At 57.2% G+C, this 13,525-nt stretch overlaps 1 protein-coding gene across 4 annotated transcripts; it reads right to left on the reverse strand.

The window, feature by feature from the left end:
- Window positions 1-3,030: 3,030 nt before the first annotated feature.
- Window positions 3,031-11,897, reverse strand: BBC3 (BCL2 binding component 3). 4 transcript variants are annotated; one of them, XM_036231723.1, is made up of 4 exons: window positions 11,710-11,897; window positions 7,718-8,006; window positions 6,109-6,299; window positions 3,031-4,127 (listed from the first exon to the last, which is right to left on the reverse strand). In XM_036231723.1, exons 2-4 carry the CDS (start codon window positions 7,989-7,991, stop codon window positions 4,011-4,013), a joined length of 582 nt encoding a protein of 193 aa, XP_036087616.1. In that variant the 5' UTR covers window positions 7,992-8,006; window positions 11,710-11,897; the 3' UTR covers window positions 3,031-4,010. The 4 variants fall into 4 exon arrangements, with proteins under 4 accessions (XP_036087616.1, XP_016010846.1, XP_016010847.1 ...); XM_016155360.2 differs by having other exon boundaries at window positions 11,681-11,896; XM_016155361.2 differs by lacking the exon at window positions 11,710-11,897 and adding an exon at window positions 10,644-10,915.
- Window positions 11,898-13,525: the final 1,628 nt, after the last annotated feature.

The following is a 13,525-nucleotide window of genomic DNA, read 5'->3' on the forward strand; positions in this document are numbered from 1 at the left end:
TTCCTGCAAATAACTAAATTCTAGACAACATACAAAACAAACAAAACTTCCAAAAAACCACCACTGGAAGGCCCTGGAGAGTGAACAAAGGCAGGTGGACTTTGGAGGGGAGATGGAAGTTTGCAAGGTGAGTATTCTGGTGTTTGTCTGGTTTTCCCCTCACCATGGCAGCCTGAAGCACTGCACCAGGCAGCCTAAAAGGTCAGCCACCAGCCATGTGACTGGCCCGAAGCACCAGAGGACACAACCAGAGTGACCACAGCTGCAGGAAAGGCACGTGCCAGGGAAGGGAAATGCCAAGACATGTACAAACGCAGCCCAAGACTCCCGCTCACCACTGGGCTGGGAAGATGCAGAGCAGACAGCAGTACCAGCGTGAACGAGAATATCCCCTAAAAAACAATCGCATCCCCTGGAGGCCATGACAGTGCAGAGCGCCTACAGCATGACCTTCCTGATATCAGGGTAAAATCCCAAATCATGGAGTCAGGGACCTGGACCCGTTCTCAACCGAAAGGACAAGATGATTGGGAATTAACAGACAAGGACTTCATTACAATTAAAGCGGTTACTACCTCATTAAGGTGAAGGAAAATAATGTGTGTAATGTTGAAAAATAGGAAGTCTTGGCAGAGAAGTAGAAAATGTTAAGGAACCATATGGGTATTCGAAGGCCGAAAATATAATATGAAATTTTTTTAATTTATTTTTATTATTTTTTTAGTGTCTACAGTTTTTAAAGGTCACCGGTAGACCTAATCAGTAGCACGGAGAGGACAGAAAAGTGAGGGAAATGGAAAATAAGACTGATGAGAATTACCCAGTCTAAAAAAAAGAGGAAACGTTTTTTAAATAACAAAAGTTTCTGGGACTTGGGGGAAACTATCAAGAGGTCTGATATACATGTAATTGGAGTCCCAGAAAGAGAGGAGAGAGAACTGGGAAGAAAAAATATTTGAGTCAATAAAGACCCAAAACTTCTGAAATTTGGTGAAAGATGGAAATTTACAGACTTCTAAAGCTCAGCAAATCCCAAACAGGATAAATAGGAAGAAAACTGTGCTTGGACCTATCATAGTCAGTATGAAAATCAAAAACAAATAAAAAAATCTTGAAACCGGCCTGACAAAAACACAGAGGAACTGTGATTGAAATGATCCTGGATTTCCCATCAGAGACAATGGAGGCCAGGAAACAGTGAAACAACATCTCTGAAATGCTGAAAGAAAATAGTCAATCCCAGAATTCTATAACCAGTGAAAATAAGTATTTTCAGATGAAAGAAAACTAAAAGAATTTGTAAGAAATGCTAGTGCATATTCTTCAGGCTCATGGGACATTGCCCCAGGAGAACTTAGGAACTTCAGGATGTATTGAAGAGCCCTAGAAATGGCAAATGGAGAGAATGTTTTTAAGACGACTTTTCCCTCTTCATTTCTTTGAAATATATACGACTAAAGCAATCGCTCTGACATTGTCTCGTGGAATTTGTCCTGGGCGTGGACAACTGTAGCATAGAATAATGTGGGGAGAGGAGAGACTCATGGGACCCGAGCAGTGGCAGTTTCTACCTTGTCCAGGAAGTGATACGCCACCACCTCCAACAGGTGAGGATGTGGGCGTGATCCCTAAGAGCAGGACTGAGGAAATGCAACCCTAAAAGGTAAACCTACAAGAATTCTACAGAGTATTCAAATAGTCTGACAGAAGGCAGGAGAGAGGAAAGAGGGAGAAAAATGTAACAAATAGAAAACAGATAATAAAGCGATAGACATAACCCTGCCGTATCGATAACCCTGTGACCTACCTGTTACTAGAAAGGGAGGCTCCTGCACTCAACGTATTAATCATGAAGAAACAGAATAATAAAATGAACTCCCAGGTACCCAGCCATCATTCTGCCACTTGCTTTTTGCTTCCTATTTGTAGTTTGTTCATACCAATCAGGTTCTAGCCCATTCGAGTTAACGGCTGCCTTTTCTGTTGTATGACAAGCATTCTATTCACCCTTTCAACTGCTGTTGGATACTTAGGTGGCGGTTTTTGGGTGCTGCCACCACCTGGGCACGTGCACATTCACTTCTAAGGGAGGCACCCAGGAAGGCAATTACTGGCATAGGCACCTCAGCATGACGAGGTTTTGCCAAACGCCTCTCCAAAGCAGTGGTTCCCTTGACCTCGCCCTCGCCCTTTAGGATAACAGCCTTGCACCTGAACTTCCAGTGAGAACAACAGGAAGGGGCAGAGCTTGGATCTGAACCCCCGGTGTCTCCCAGGCCCGTATGGCAGCAGCCCCCAACCCTTTTTGGCATCTAACTCCTGACGAGCAGAGGCAGTGATGCTAGCTGTGGGGAGTGGCTGCAAATACCAAGCTTCACGGTGACGCTTCACTCACTTGCCTGCCGATTGCCTCCTGCCGTGTGTCTTGGTTCCTAACAGAACAGGGACCAGTACCAGTCCATGGCCCGGGGGGTAGGAAGGGACACAAGTAAAGCATTTTGCCCGGTGCCCTGTTCTCAGGAAGGTAAGGGTAGGGTCTCCCTTATATTAACTCAACACTGGCTCTTCATGCCAGACAGTGTGCTGGGCCTTGGGACAGCTATGTGGGTGATGCCTTGCTCTGACCTTAACTCCGGGTGCTCTCCCAGGTGTCACTGTGCCTCCATGAGGGCAGGGACAAACTCTGGCTCATTCCCGACACATTCCCCAGGACTCCTAATGGTGATGCTTGTGCATATAAGTTACAGGCCATTCATTCATAAGAAATACCGAGCCCCCATGACATACTCTATCCAGTTGGGGTGGAGGGGAGGTCAAATGAGAACAAAGCACCAAAACCCCCACTTTGACGGGGTTTTGCCTGACTGGGAGCCGAGTGAGGATGCACAAGGCTGGGCGCATCACGGCACCCGTGCTCCACAGCCTCCTTCAGAAATGGCTGCAGACGCCCAGGTGTGGCCCCCTGGACCCAGATGGGTCATGGAGGCGCTAACCAGGCCGCACAGTGGGAAGGAGCTCAGAGAGAGTATCCACTGTTCCAATCTGATTTTATTGAAAAGGAAACATACAAAAATCATGTACAAAAAAAATTAACCAAACATGTACAGAAAAGTCATTCCGGTATCTACAGCAGCGCATATACAGTATTTTACAGGCTGGGCCATCCCTCCCCACTCCCAGACTCCTCCCTCTTCTGAGATTCCCCCCCTCCCTGACTCCCCATCTTCCCCCCAGCGCTTCGCCCTGGGGACTAAGGCTGGGGCGGTTTCCACCAAAATATCCCACCCCCCAAATGAATGCCAGTGGTCACACGTGCTCTCTCTAAACCTATGCAATGGGATTGATGGGGGCGGGGGGTAGTCACGGGCAGAGCACAGGATTCACAGTCTGGGCCCCTCCTGGCCACCCCCAGGTGAAGGTGAGGCAGGCATGCCCACCACCCGCCGGCTGGCTCAGGGAAGATGGCTGGGTGCTGGGCTGGGGCAGCCCTCAGACGCACCCCATTCTCTGGCTCCAGGAGGCTAGTGGTCACGTTTGGCTCATTTGCTCTTCACAGGCCCCCTCCCCAGGAGGAGGGGGGGGGAAGCACCAGGGGCCTGACGAGGCCAGGCCCAGAGAGAAGGAGCACCGGGAGGCAGACTCCCCCCAGTGTCACCCCTGCAGCTGGGACGGGCAGCCAGCACCAGCAGCCTTTCCTGAGATGGTGGTGGGCGGCAGAGGCAGGCGGCTCAGTCCCCACCCCCTCGGTCACCGCCACGGTCAGACGCTGAGTCCGTCAGCCCTCTCTCCCCTGGCTTCTCAGCCAGGGACCCAGGAGTCCACACCTCTGTCAGTGTACCCAGGCTAGGCTGGGGCTGGAGTGGCTGCCCCGCCTGACCCTGGGACAGGCGGAGCTGGTAGTCCAGTATGCTACATGGTGCAGAAAACGTCCCCCGCGCTGGCCAGGGCGTCAGGAGGCGGGAGGGGCCTGCCCCCCAAGTCCCTGACGTCCACCGGGCGGGTGCAGGCACCTAATTGGGCTCCATCTCAGGGGTCCCACGGCCCCTGGGTAAGGGCAGCAGTCCCATGATGAGATCGAACAGGACCCTCCAGGGCGAGGGGCGGTGTCGCTGCTGCGCCTCTTGTCTCTAGGGAAAGAGAGAGGGAGGACGTCAGAGTGGGTTTGCTGTGACCGGCGTTTGTGTGGGTCATCAGGTCCAAGGGCAGCGAGGAGCGAGGCGAGGTCCTAAGAGGGAGCCACACCCTCAAGCAAACTTCTGATGTAGCTGCTATCATTGTTAGTAGGGTCCAAATCCCAGTTCCTCTGCCCCCACCTCCTGGGCCAAGGTGGTCACCTTGCAGGACATCGCCAAGTGCTCAGTGCATATCGGCTGTGACCTTGTCCCTGGTTTCCAGATGAGACACTCACCCAGCCAAAGCCATATGGGGCTGAAGGGTAGGGCTGGACTGCAGCCCACCCTGCCCTCCCCTGAACGGCTGGCGAGATGGAAAGAAGGGAGCAGGGGGCCCACCGTCTCAGCAATTCTAGAACAATCTGAGGAAGGAGAACTGGTCTGTGCTGAGGCTGCACAGAAGTATGTCCACGCAAAGCTAACCCTCTCTCCAGTAGCAGGATGAGGACTTTGGAGCTGAGAGGGTCCTAGAGGCCACCCCAAGTGCTAGGAAAGTGGGCACGAAGGAAGCTGGATACGAGAAGACTCCCACAAGCGAAAATGGAAGGTGAGCCACGGCACCTTCAGCCCCACACTGAGGGCATGGCCAGGCCCTGTGCTTATTTAGTAATGGAGGCCCACCTAATCTCACCTCTAAGGAGGGAAAGAGAAACCCAGTTTACAGACAAGAACGAGATCAGATAAACCCATCCTAACAGTGCTAATGGGTGCCTGGGGGGTGGGGGAGGAGTGGGCTGCCTGGTACCAGCCCCTGTATCCTCATCACTCCCCACCAATTCTTCCAGCCAGGAGGTGGCAAACAGGGCCCACCAGATTGGCATAAATTAAAGTCTGCCACCATCGCACTGTTTCCTGGTGCTACCTGGCACAGCCACCTTGGGCAACAAGCTAGCAATGGTCTAATAAAACTGAAGGCAGGCAAAGCACTCAGATAGCTACTCTGAAGACACAAACGAGGTCACTTAGAGATGTGCATCGTTTGGAAGAGCCAAAAAAAAAGCCAATAAAATTTAAGACATTTTTTAAAGCCCTAAAGATCCATCAAGGAGAAAATGAACACAATACTATACTTAACCCAACGGAATGCCGCGTGGCTGTGAAAATGAATGAACCACAGCTCCTTTGCCCACTCGGATGAATCTCAAGCACAAATCGAGGGGGGAAAGTTTGGAGAGGAACACCTACTATATCATTTATATATCATGCCAAAAACGCCCCACAGCCCTAGGCATTGTTCGGCCTAGTAAACATGGAGTAAAAGAATCAACACCTGCGGGGGAATGGGACAGGCCAACCCGAGAGGTTTCCTCGGGAAGGTGGGGCTGGGGTCAGGGAGGGGGAAAAGGGGCTTCACAACATCCGGTTTTTGTTTCTCTTGGAATGAGCGAGCAGCGCGGGCGTCACGTTCAGGTTGGACAGAGCTGGGCGGTGGGCGCCCCCCTGTTTGTTATTCTCTATTCTCTGCTGCAGGCTTCAAGTATTTTGTTCTGCTCGGAGGCGGAGCTGCGGCTCGGGGGCGGGGCCTCGGCGGGGCCGGGCTGCAGGCCCCGCCCCCGCCGGCCCGGGGAGGGCGGGGTGGTGCGCCGCGGGCGGGCTGGCGGGAGGGGCGGGCGCGGCCCCGCCGCCGCTGCTGACTCACCGGCTATAAATAGCCCGGGATATATGAGCCGCGCCGCGCAGCGCCGCCCTCAGTCCCCGCGGCTGCGGGCCCGGGCGCGCCGAAGGGTCCGGGAGGCTCCGGCGCTCACCCGGGCCGGCCGCCACGCGGGCCCTTCCGCGGCTCCGCGGCTCCGCGGCCACGTCGCCCCTCCCACCCGCCTGTCCCCGGCGCGACCCCGCGGCGCGGGGCAGCAGCTGCCGCACATCTGGCGGGGCCGCCCGCGGCCCTCCCCGGCGGGAAGTCCCACCTGCCGTCTGCCCCTCCCCCAGCACTCACCCGCCGCTCGTACAGTGCGTCGAGGTCGTCCGCCATTCGCCGCAGCTGGGCCCCGATCTCCCGGGCCCACTGTTCCTCCTCCCCCCGGACGCCCGGGGCTGCCTGGGTGGGGCCGCCCGCCAGGGCCTCCGGGGCGCTGGGCACCGGCGATTCCAGGTGCTGCTCCGCGGGCGACAGCGAGGGCTGAGGATCTGGGAAGAGCCGAGGGGTGTGGTCAGCACCCATGGTCCTAGGCCTCGAGGTCTCCCCGAGAGACTAGTTAGCCAGGGGGCCGCCTCCTCCCTTTTACACCTCCCGATTTCTCTGTGCTCCCCGCCTCATTTCCAGCGACTCCGTTTTCCTCTCTCAGAGTCAGATACGTCTGTCATCTCCTACTTCCCAGGCACCAGAAAGCAAAAAGAGGTCCCAGGGCAGCCTCTCTGGGGTCACCTGTCTAGCTAGCTACCCCCCCCACAACACACACACACTACCCTACTTAGTCTGAAAGGCCTTCCTCTTGTCGGACCTAAGCATCTCTATTCCAAAACGGGGCCAAATTTTGCCTGCTCCATTTAACAGATGGAGAAAGTGAGGCCCACCCCAAGAAGTGACCCAAGGTCACGCGGGGATAAAGCCACTGACTACACCCGGAGTCACAAGCTTCAGGTCTCCTGCCCTCTCGTGTCCAACCACAGCGAAGCCACACCCTCGGATGTGGCAGGGCCCGGAGGCCAGAGGCCAGACTGGCCGCCTCTGGGCACGGGCCTGGGGGGATGGGATGTTGGGATGCCTTCCTGCCCCACCCCCTCTGAGCTCCTCTGACGTCTCTTCCTCCCTCCCGTCACCCCAGGTCCTGCCTGGCCTGGAGGATCCCTAAAGTCGAAAATCAGGGCATTGGGTGGCCACACCTGGGACTCTGGTCTTGAAACCGGGTCCCCTCTTGCCCTACTCCTGGGCCTGGGCTGGGGAAGTTTTCTCTCCGAGTCTGCCAGGGCTCCGGGGACTGGGTGGGGCAGAGGGAAACCCGGGCAGTCTCCCCTGCCACCGAGTGTGCCTCTGGGACAAGGCCGCTGGCCACCACAGGGTTAACGGCCCATCAGGCAGGGGACCTTTAACCCTTCCCTCCCCAAGACTCACCCCCCCATACACACTTTCCCAACACAATGGCCCCTCCCCCCCGCTCCCCGGACTGCGTAGAGAGCCGGCGCTGGCCAGAGAGAGGCTGGTAAAAGCAACAGGCCGCTCTCGACCCCTCCCCAAAGTCCTGAGGTGACGGTCCTGCGGTCCTTCCGCTCTGCCCACACTCTCTCAGACTGCAGTCTCGGTAGGGCTAAGGGGACCGAGACTAGGAGAGAGGGGCTAGGAAACAGCAGTCGCCCCAGGCCCGGAAAAGGGCTGCAACTCGAGGACTGCAGTCAGATTCCAGGAGGGACTTCCCACTCGGCCTCTCCCAACCCCCAGCCTCCCACTCCGTCTTCCTGCTTCTTGCAACACAAAGACCACAGTGGCCACACCCTCCCCGTGGCCAGGCCGGCTCACCACCTCCCCCCACCCGCTCCCACTTCACCAGTTCCCCAGTGTCTCTCTCTCTCCCGGCTCCCATCATCGCCGATGTGGGGCGGGCACTCACCGTCGGGGCGCAGGCCTCGGGGCCTGCTGCGGGGACCCGCAGGCCAGCGGGGGCCCCCCAGGGCAGCGGTGGCGGTGGGCGGGGCAGTGGGGGCGCAGAGGTAGGCAGCGGGCAGCAGTGCAGGGGCGGCGGGGGCGGCAGGCAGGCCGGACTCGCAGAGGCCGCAGGACACAGCCGAGGGCACCAGGCGGCTGAGCGGGAAGGGGCGCGGGCCGTCTCGGGCCAGGCCCTCTACGGGCTCCGGGGAGCTGCCCTCCTGTCGTGCTCGGGCCATGGCGCTCCCTGGGGTCTGCAGAACAGAAGAGGGGTGCCGTCAGACAGCAAGTGCAGGGGGCACCAGGGCCCCACCTTACACACACCCTACATGGTCCCCAGGACACCCCCCCACTCCTGCACACAGCTATGGAAGGGATGGCGCCCAGGACAGCACACACAGGGCCCAAATGGAGGCGGCTGTGGATGCATGTGATGACCACACAAGACACACACCGTGTACCTAGGGGCTGACCCAGGTGTGGTGGGGGCAGCTTCTCAAGCGCATGGTGATGGGCACAAATGAGGGACAGGGAGGCACACGATGGCTCCCTCTCACAGCAAATACGAGGGCTCACACAGGACCCAGATGCAGGGGGCTGTCAGGTGGTGTGTGTGTGTGTGTGTGTGTGTGAGGGCTGACAGCCCTACAACACACACCCCCAACCAGAGGTTCACACGGGACGTGGACTGGTAGGGGTAAATTCCGGAACACAGCGATGGCCACACATGGAGGGCAGCCAGGCACTGTGATGGCTCCCCCAGCACACACAGGGACTCACGCAAGACCCAAAAGGAGACTTATGGGGGGGGGCGCAGGTGAAGAATACACAACACACACACATAAGGACTCACGCAAAGAAACACCGAGATGGACCTAGTGTCAGACACTGCTACTCAGTACATGGGACAAACACACACACTGACCAAAACTGTGGACATACACATGGACCATCAGGAGCGCTACACAATGTATACTGTCTGACACAACCCTTCCCCACCATCCACACACACATATACACACTGACCCACTGTCGATACGCCCACGGACACAAACATGATGCAGCCAACACAAGCACAGACACACACACTAAATAAGCGCTGCCACACTTCTCAAGCACACATGCTCCTCCCCATGCACACACACACCCAAGAGATAAGGCATGCACACCTCAGGACTCGCACATATCAACACAAAACAGACATCCACAGATACACATGCTCTTGTCCCCAATCCCCAGACCCCAGGACACATGTAAATCAGACATGCATAGACGCCTGTCGTCGGATCCAGAGGCATCACTACACATGCTGGCAATGACAAACAGACACAACAGTGGAACAGCAGACATCAACCCGTCCTCCTCCCCCAACCTCAAAACACCACCACCAACTGTCAGCCCGGACACACACACACACCAGCTAACTCTAATCCCACACAGTGCTGGAAGCACGCACACCTAAAGCACCCACAGAAAACACTGGTCTCACGTGTCTGACATAAACACTACACACACGCAGCCCACATGACACACATGAGCCAGCCGATTGCAGAGACAAGCCCCTCAGACCCAACACACACACACACACACACACACACACACACACACAGAGGCTCAGACACAGCCCCGTGCAAGAGGCTGCCAACAACACCCACTGACTGTACTGCACAGACCCCACAGAGACACGGTGCTCAATTCCCAGACACCAATGCCAGACACACAAGCCAAACACAGACTGAGACAAGCCCCCACCACACACACACACACACACACACCAGGCAGAACTCACACAGACACCAGGACAGAAAACAGACATGGGCATTCAGCAGGCGCACCAACACAAACGCTCAGCTGAGACACATGCCCTGGAGATATATACAGTCACAGACAGTCCACATAGGCAAGACACATGAGCACACACAAACACAGCACATCCGGCAAGACACACATATAAACACACAAACCCAGCTCACTCAAGCAACACACAAACACACAACAACCACACACTGGCGCACGCAGGCAACACAGACCCACAGAATCAGCCCCCAAACAGCACACACAACTCTCACAGAGAACACACAAACAGGCACACCACACGTAAACAGAGCCTCCACCCCTCAGGTAGGGCAGACACGGACAGCAGTCCACACAAACACACACGGGGACTCACGTACACACCCCGACGGGCCACAGCCCCAACATTCCCCTGGACGGACACCACCACTCCCCGCGGACCCCAATACAAACTCGGAGCCAGACACACGCACACACCCAGGCGAGACACCTGCAGATCCACAACCCCGCACACGCGCGCTCCCACGGCGGGGCCAGACGCCCCCCTGCGCTGTCACAGCCCCCCCCCCCACCCTGCCGCCGCCACGTGCGTCCGCCCCGCCCGCCAGGCGAGCGCGGGGCCAATAACCGGCTGTTGCTGGGGCGCAGCCCCCGCCCGCAGGAGCCGCAGACTCCGCGGCCCGCGAGCCGCCCCCTGTCGCCGCCCCCAGCGGGCGCGCGCCCGGGGTGTGGCCGCCCCTCCTTGCCGTACCCCCCCCGCCCCTCCCGGACTGCGGGGGCCGGGGCAGTCAGGGTCGACTCACTTCCCCGGGACTGCACTGGCCGCCAGGGGGCGCTGCCGAGCCCGCACCCCATTGTTTGTAAACAAACCCGCCAGACCGCTGAGGCACCTGCGCTCCTGGACCCTTGGTGCCTCCAGCCCAGAGACCCCAGCCCAGTGTCTCTCGTGGGGGGAGAAAGCGGGAAGAGAGGGAGGCATGGGGTGGAGACGCACTGAGCCCCCACTGCTCTCCGCGTGCACTCCCGCCGCCTCCTCCAGGGAGCCCACCCGGCCTGGCCGATCGCGGCCAGCGGGGACTCGGGGTGCGTTCACTCACCCTGGGGGCATGAACACGCCGGAGGGGGCGGTGATGGGGGGCGGGCGGCTTCCTTCAGGAGGGTGCGCCCGCCGAGCGCCGCTCGCTGCGGCGGCGGCTGCTGCTGCTGCTGCTCTAACTGCAGTGGCGGCTGCTGTCGCTGGGGCTCGGCGGCTGCCGCTGCCGCTGCTGCTCTGGCCGCAGGCGCGTCCGCGTCCTGGCCGCCGCTGCCGATTTGCTTGCTGCCGCCGCCAGGAGCCCGCTCGCATGTGGCTCGCGCCGCGTCTCAGGCCGCCCGGCGGATCCCGGGCCCGCTCGGCGGCTGCCCCGCCCCACCCCGCCCCGCCCCCGCCCCCGCCCGGCGGGTCCCACGCCCCGCCCCCGGTGACGCCGCGGACAAGTCGGGACTTGCTGGCGAGCGCCGCGCCCCCTGCCTCGGCGCGGGGCTTTCCCTGAAGCTGGGGCGGGGCGGGGCCTGGCCCGCGGCGACGCGGGACAGTCGGACACACGCGCTGACACACTGACACACTGACTGGGACCCGCAGACACACACCCTCGGAGCCGCGCTCCAGGGGACACACAGTCACGTGCTGACAGGGCCACCGGGAATGAGCTGACACTCAGACCGCCACCGCCGCACAGATGTACACCTTGAACAGGGACGAGGACAAACCACTGCAAGCCGACCGGGGCGCACACCCCCCCTTCCCCCCCCCCACACACAAATGCATAGACTGGCCCGCTGACGCGGTCGCCGGCACACGCGGAGGGACACGCACAGGTGCACAGACACTCACACTGAGGAGCACACACAGACCCACAAACTGACTGAGTTCCCATTCATGACATCCCCACAGATCAGGGACGCACACGCACACACACACAGACACTGGTCACAGTGATACCTGGACACAGAGGTTGATCTAGATGACACTCCCACAGGGATGCACACAAACACGGCCACACCAGCTCACAGCTGGCACACTAAAACTGCCAGTTGACTCTCACAGACAGATATAGCCCAAGTCAGACATCAAAGAAACTGGCCCCCAACTCACAGTCATAAAGTCACACCTCCTACAGGCACCTGCTAACTGTCTCACTGACGGGGCACACTCCAGAGCAGCCACACGTGGCCCCACTTGCCGCCCATCTGGTTGGGGACCCAGAGCCAGGAGGAAGCCCCAGCACTGGGCACGGACATGCCCGGGCAGCCCCTGCTCCACACTCACGGGGTTTTCACTTCCCTTTCCCTTCTCAGTTTCCCATGGTCACCCCCACCCTAGCTCTGTCTTTTCCTCCCCTAGGGCCCCCGGGGCTCTGTCTCCCTCGCACCTTCCATGCCCTCTATTGTCACACACACACACACACACACACACACACACACACCAGCTAAACCATGTCACCAGAGGGTGAGTCACCTCTGAGTGCCCAGTGCTGGGTTGGCCAAGAAGGAATGTTGGTCCTGAGCAATGGTGGGCTCCTCCGGGCTCTGGAACTCATGGCCAGATCCTTAGATGGCACTAGAAATCTCCCTACTTTAAACTGGGACTATTCCGACCTCCTTCTCTCACTCACTCAACTCATTCATTCCCCCTTTCTTCTTTCTAGTGTTTTCCAAACTGGCTCATGAGCCAACCATGGATTGAGAAATCACTTTCATGGGGCTTACTGTTTTTCTGTTCAAGTTTATTGAGATATATTTACACATAATAAAATTCACTCTTTTTAAGGATACAATTGGATGAGATGTGACAAATGTACACTGTTGGACACCACCACGATCAAGATTGAGAACATCTCCATCACCCACATGCTTCCCCATGCCCTTTTACAGTCAAATCCTTCTACCTGCAGCTTTAGTGGTGCATGACTGGGCTTAAAAAAAAAAAAAAAAGAAAAGAAAAAAAAAGTAGAATATCCTTTTTAAAAATCATGAAGTCGAAGGAAAACATAGTTTTGTGAAAATTTCGTTAATATGTAGTGAAAACACACTGGGTCACCAAAAGTGTATTTCTGACTTTAAAGACCAAGTGTAAAAGCATTTGAGAAATACCACTTCGGAATTGTATTAAATGAGGTCATGAATGGAGGTCACTGAGTGCAGTGTCTGACATGTAGTAGGTGCCTAATAAATGTTAGCAGCTACTTCTCACATCCCTTAGTTATTGTCAGTTTGCTCTGTGTCTGGCAGTGATGAAATTGGGACAGAGGCAGGCCCCAGCTGTGGGCTAGTTCACAGTCCAGCCTGTACCCCTCACTCACCGATCTGTGCCCTCAAGCTGTCCAATCTAGGACTGGACACCAGGAGGCCAGATGTGCTGGAATGATTTTCTGTGACGAAAATGAGTGTGAAGCATGGGAGGAATCAGGCTTGGTGGGTAGGGGTGGGAGAGAGCGGGAGAGGGCCAGGAGTCGGCCAGGCAATAAGCACGATCACTATTCAAAATCCTTCCCACTATTTAGTCCAGATCCTGTTCCGAATTATGGCATCCTCTCTCTTCAGACCAGACCCACAGCTGTGGCCTATCCCCCCAACACCAGCAGGCAGAGCTCACCAAAGAGGGTTCTGGGTCTAGATGGCCCAGAATCCCCACCTCTGCCACCTACTGGCTGTGTGACCTGGGTTAAGCGGTCATGACTCTCTGCCTCAATTTCCTCCTCTGTGAATTGAGATGGTAAGGATTTTGCAGTGAGGAGGTCAATAAAAATAAAGCACTAGGGCCTGGCTGGGTGCTTACTCTGTTACCGGACCTACTACTACAGTGTGGGTGTCTACCAACTCTGTAAATCTAAACAAGGGCTTTAAGCTAAGACCCTCAGGTTGGGGCAGGAGTTTCAAACCCCCTCCCCCTGGGGCCAGCCACTGGTGTGTTTGGCTTGACCTGTACAGTTTCTCATTT

This window comes from Rousettus aegyptiacus, unplaced genomic scaffold, assembly GCF_014176215.1.
Source record: "Rousettus aegyptiacus isolate mRouAeg1 unplaced genomic scaffold, mRouAeg1.p scaffold_m13_p_14, whole genome shotgun sequence".
Lineage (NCBI taxonomy): Eukaryota > Metazoa > Chordata > Mammalia > Chiroptera > Pteropodidae > Rousettus > Rousettus aegyptiacus.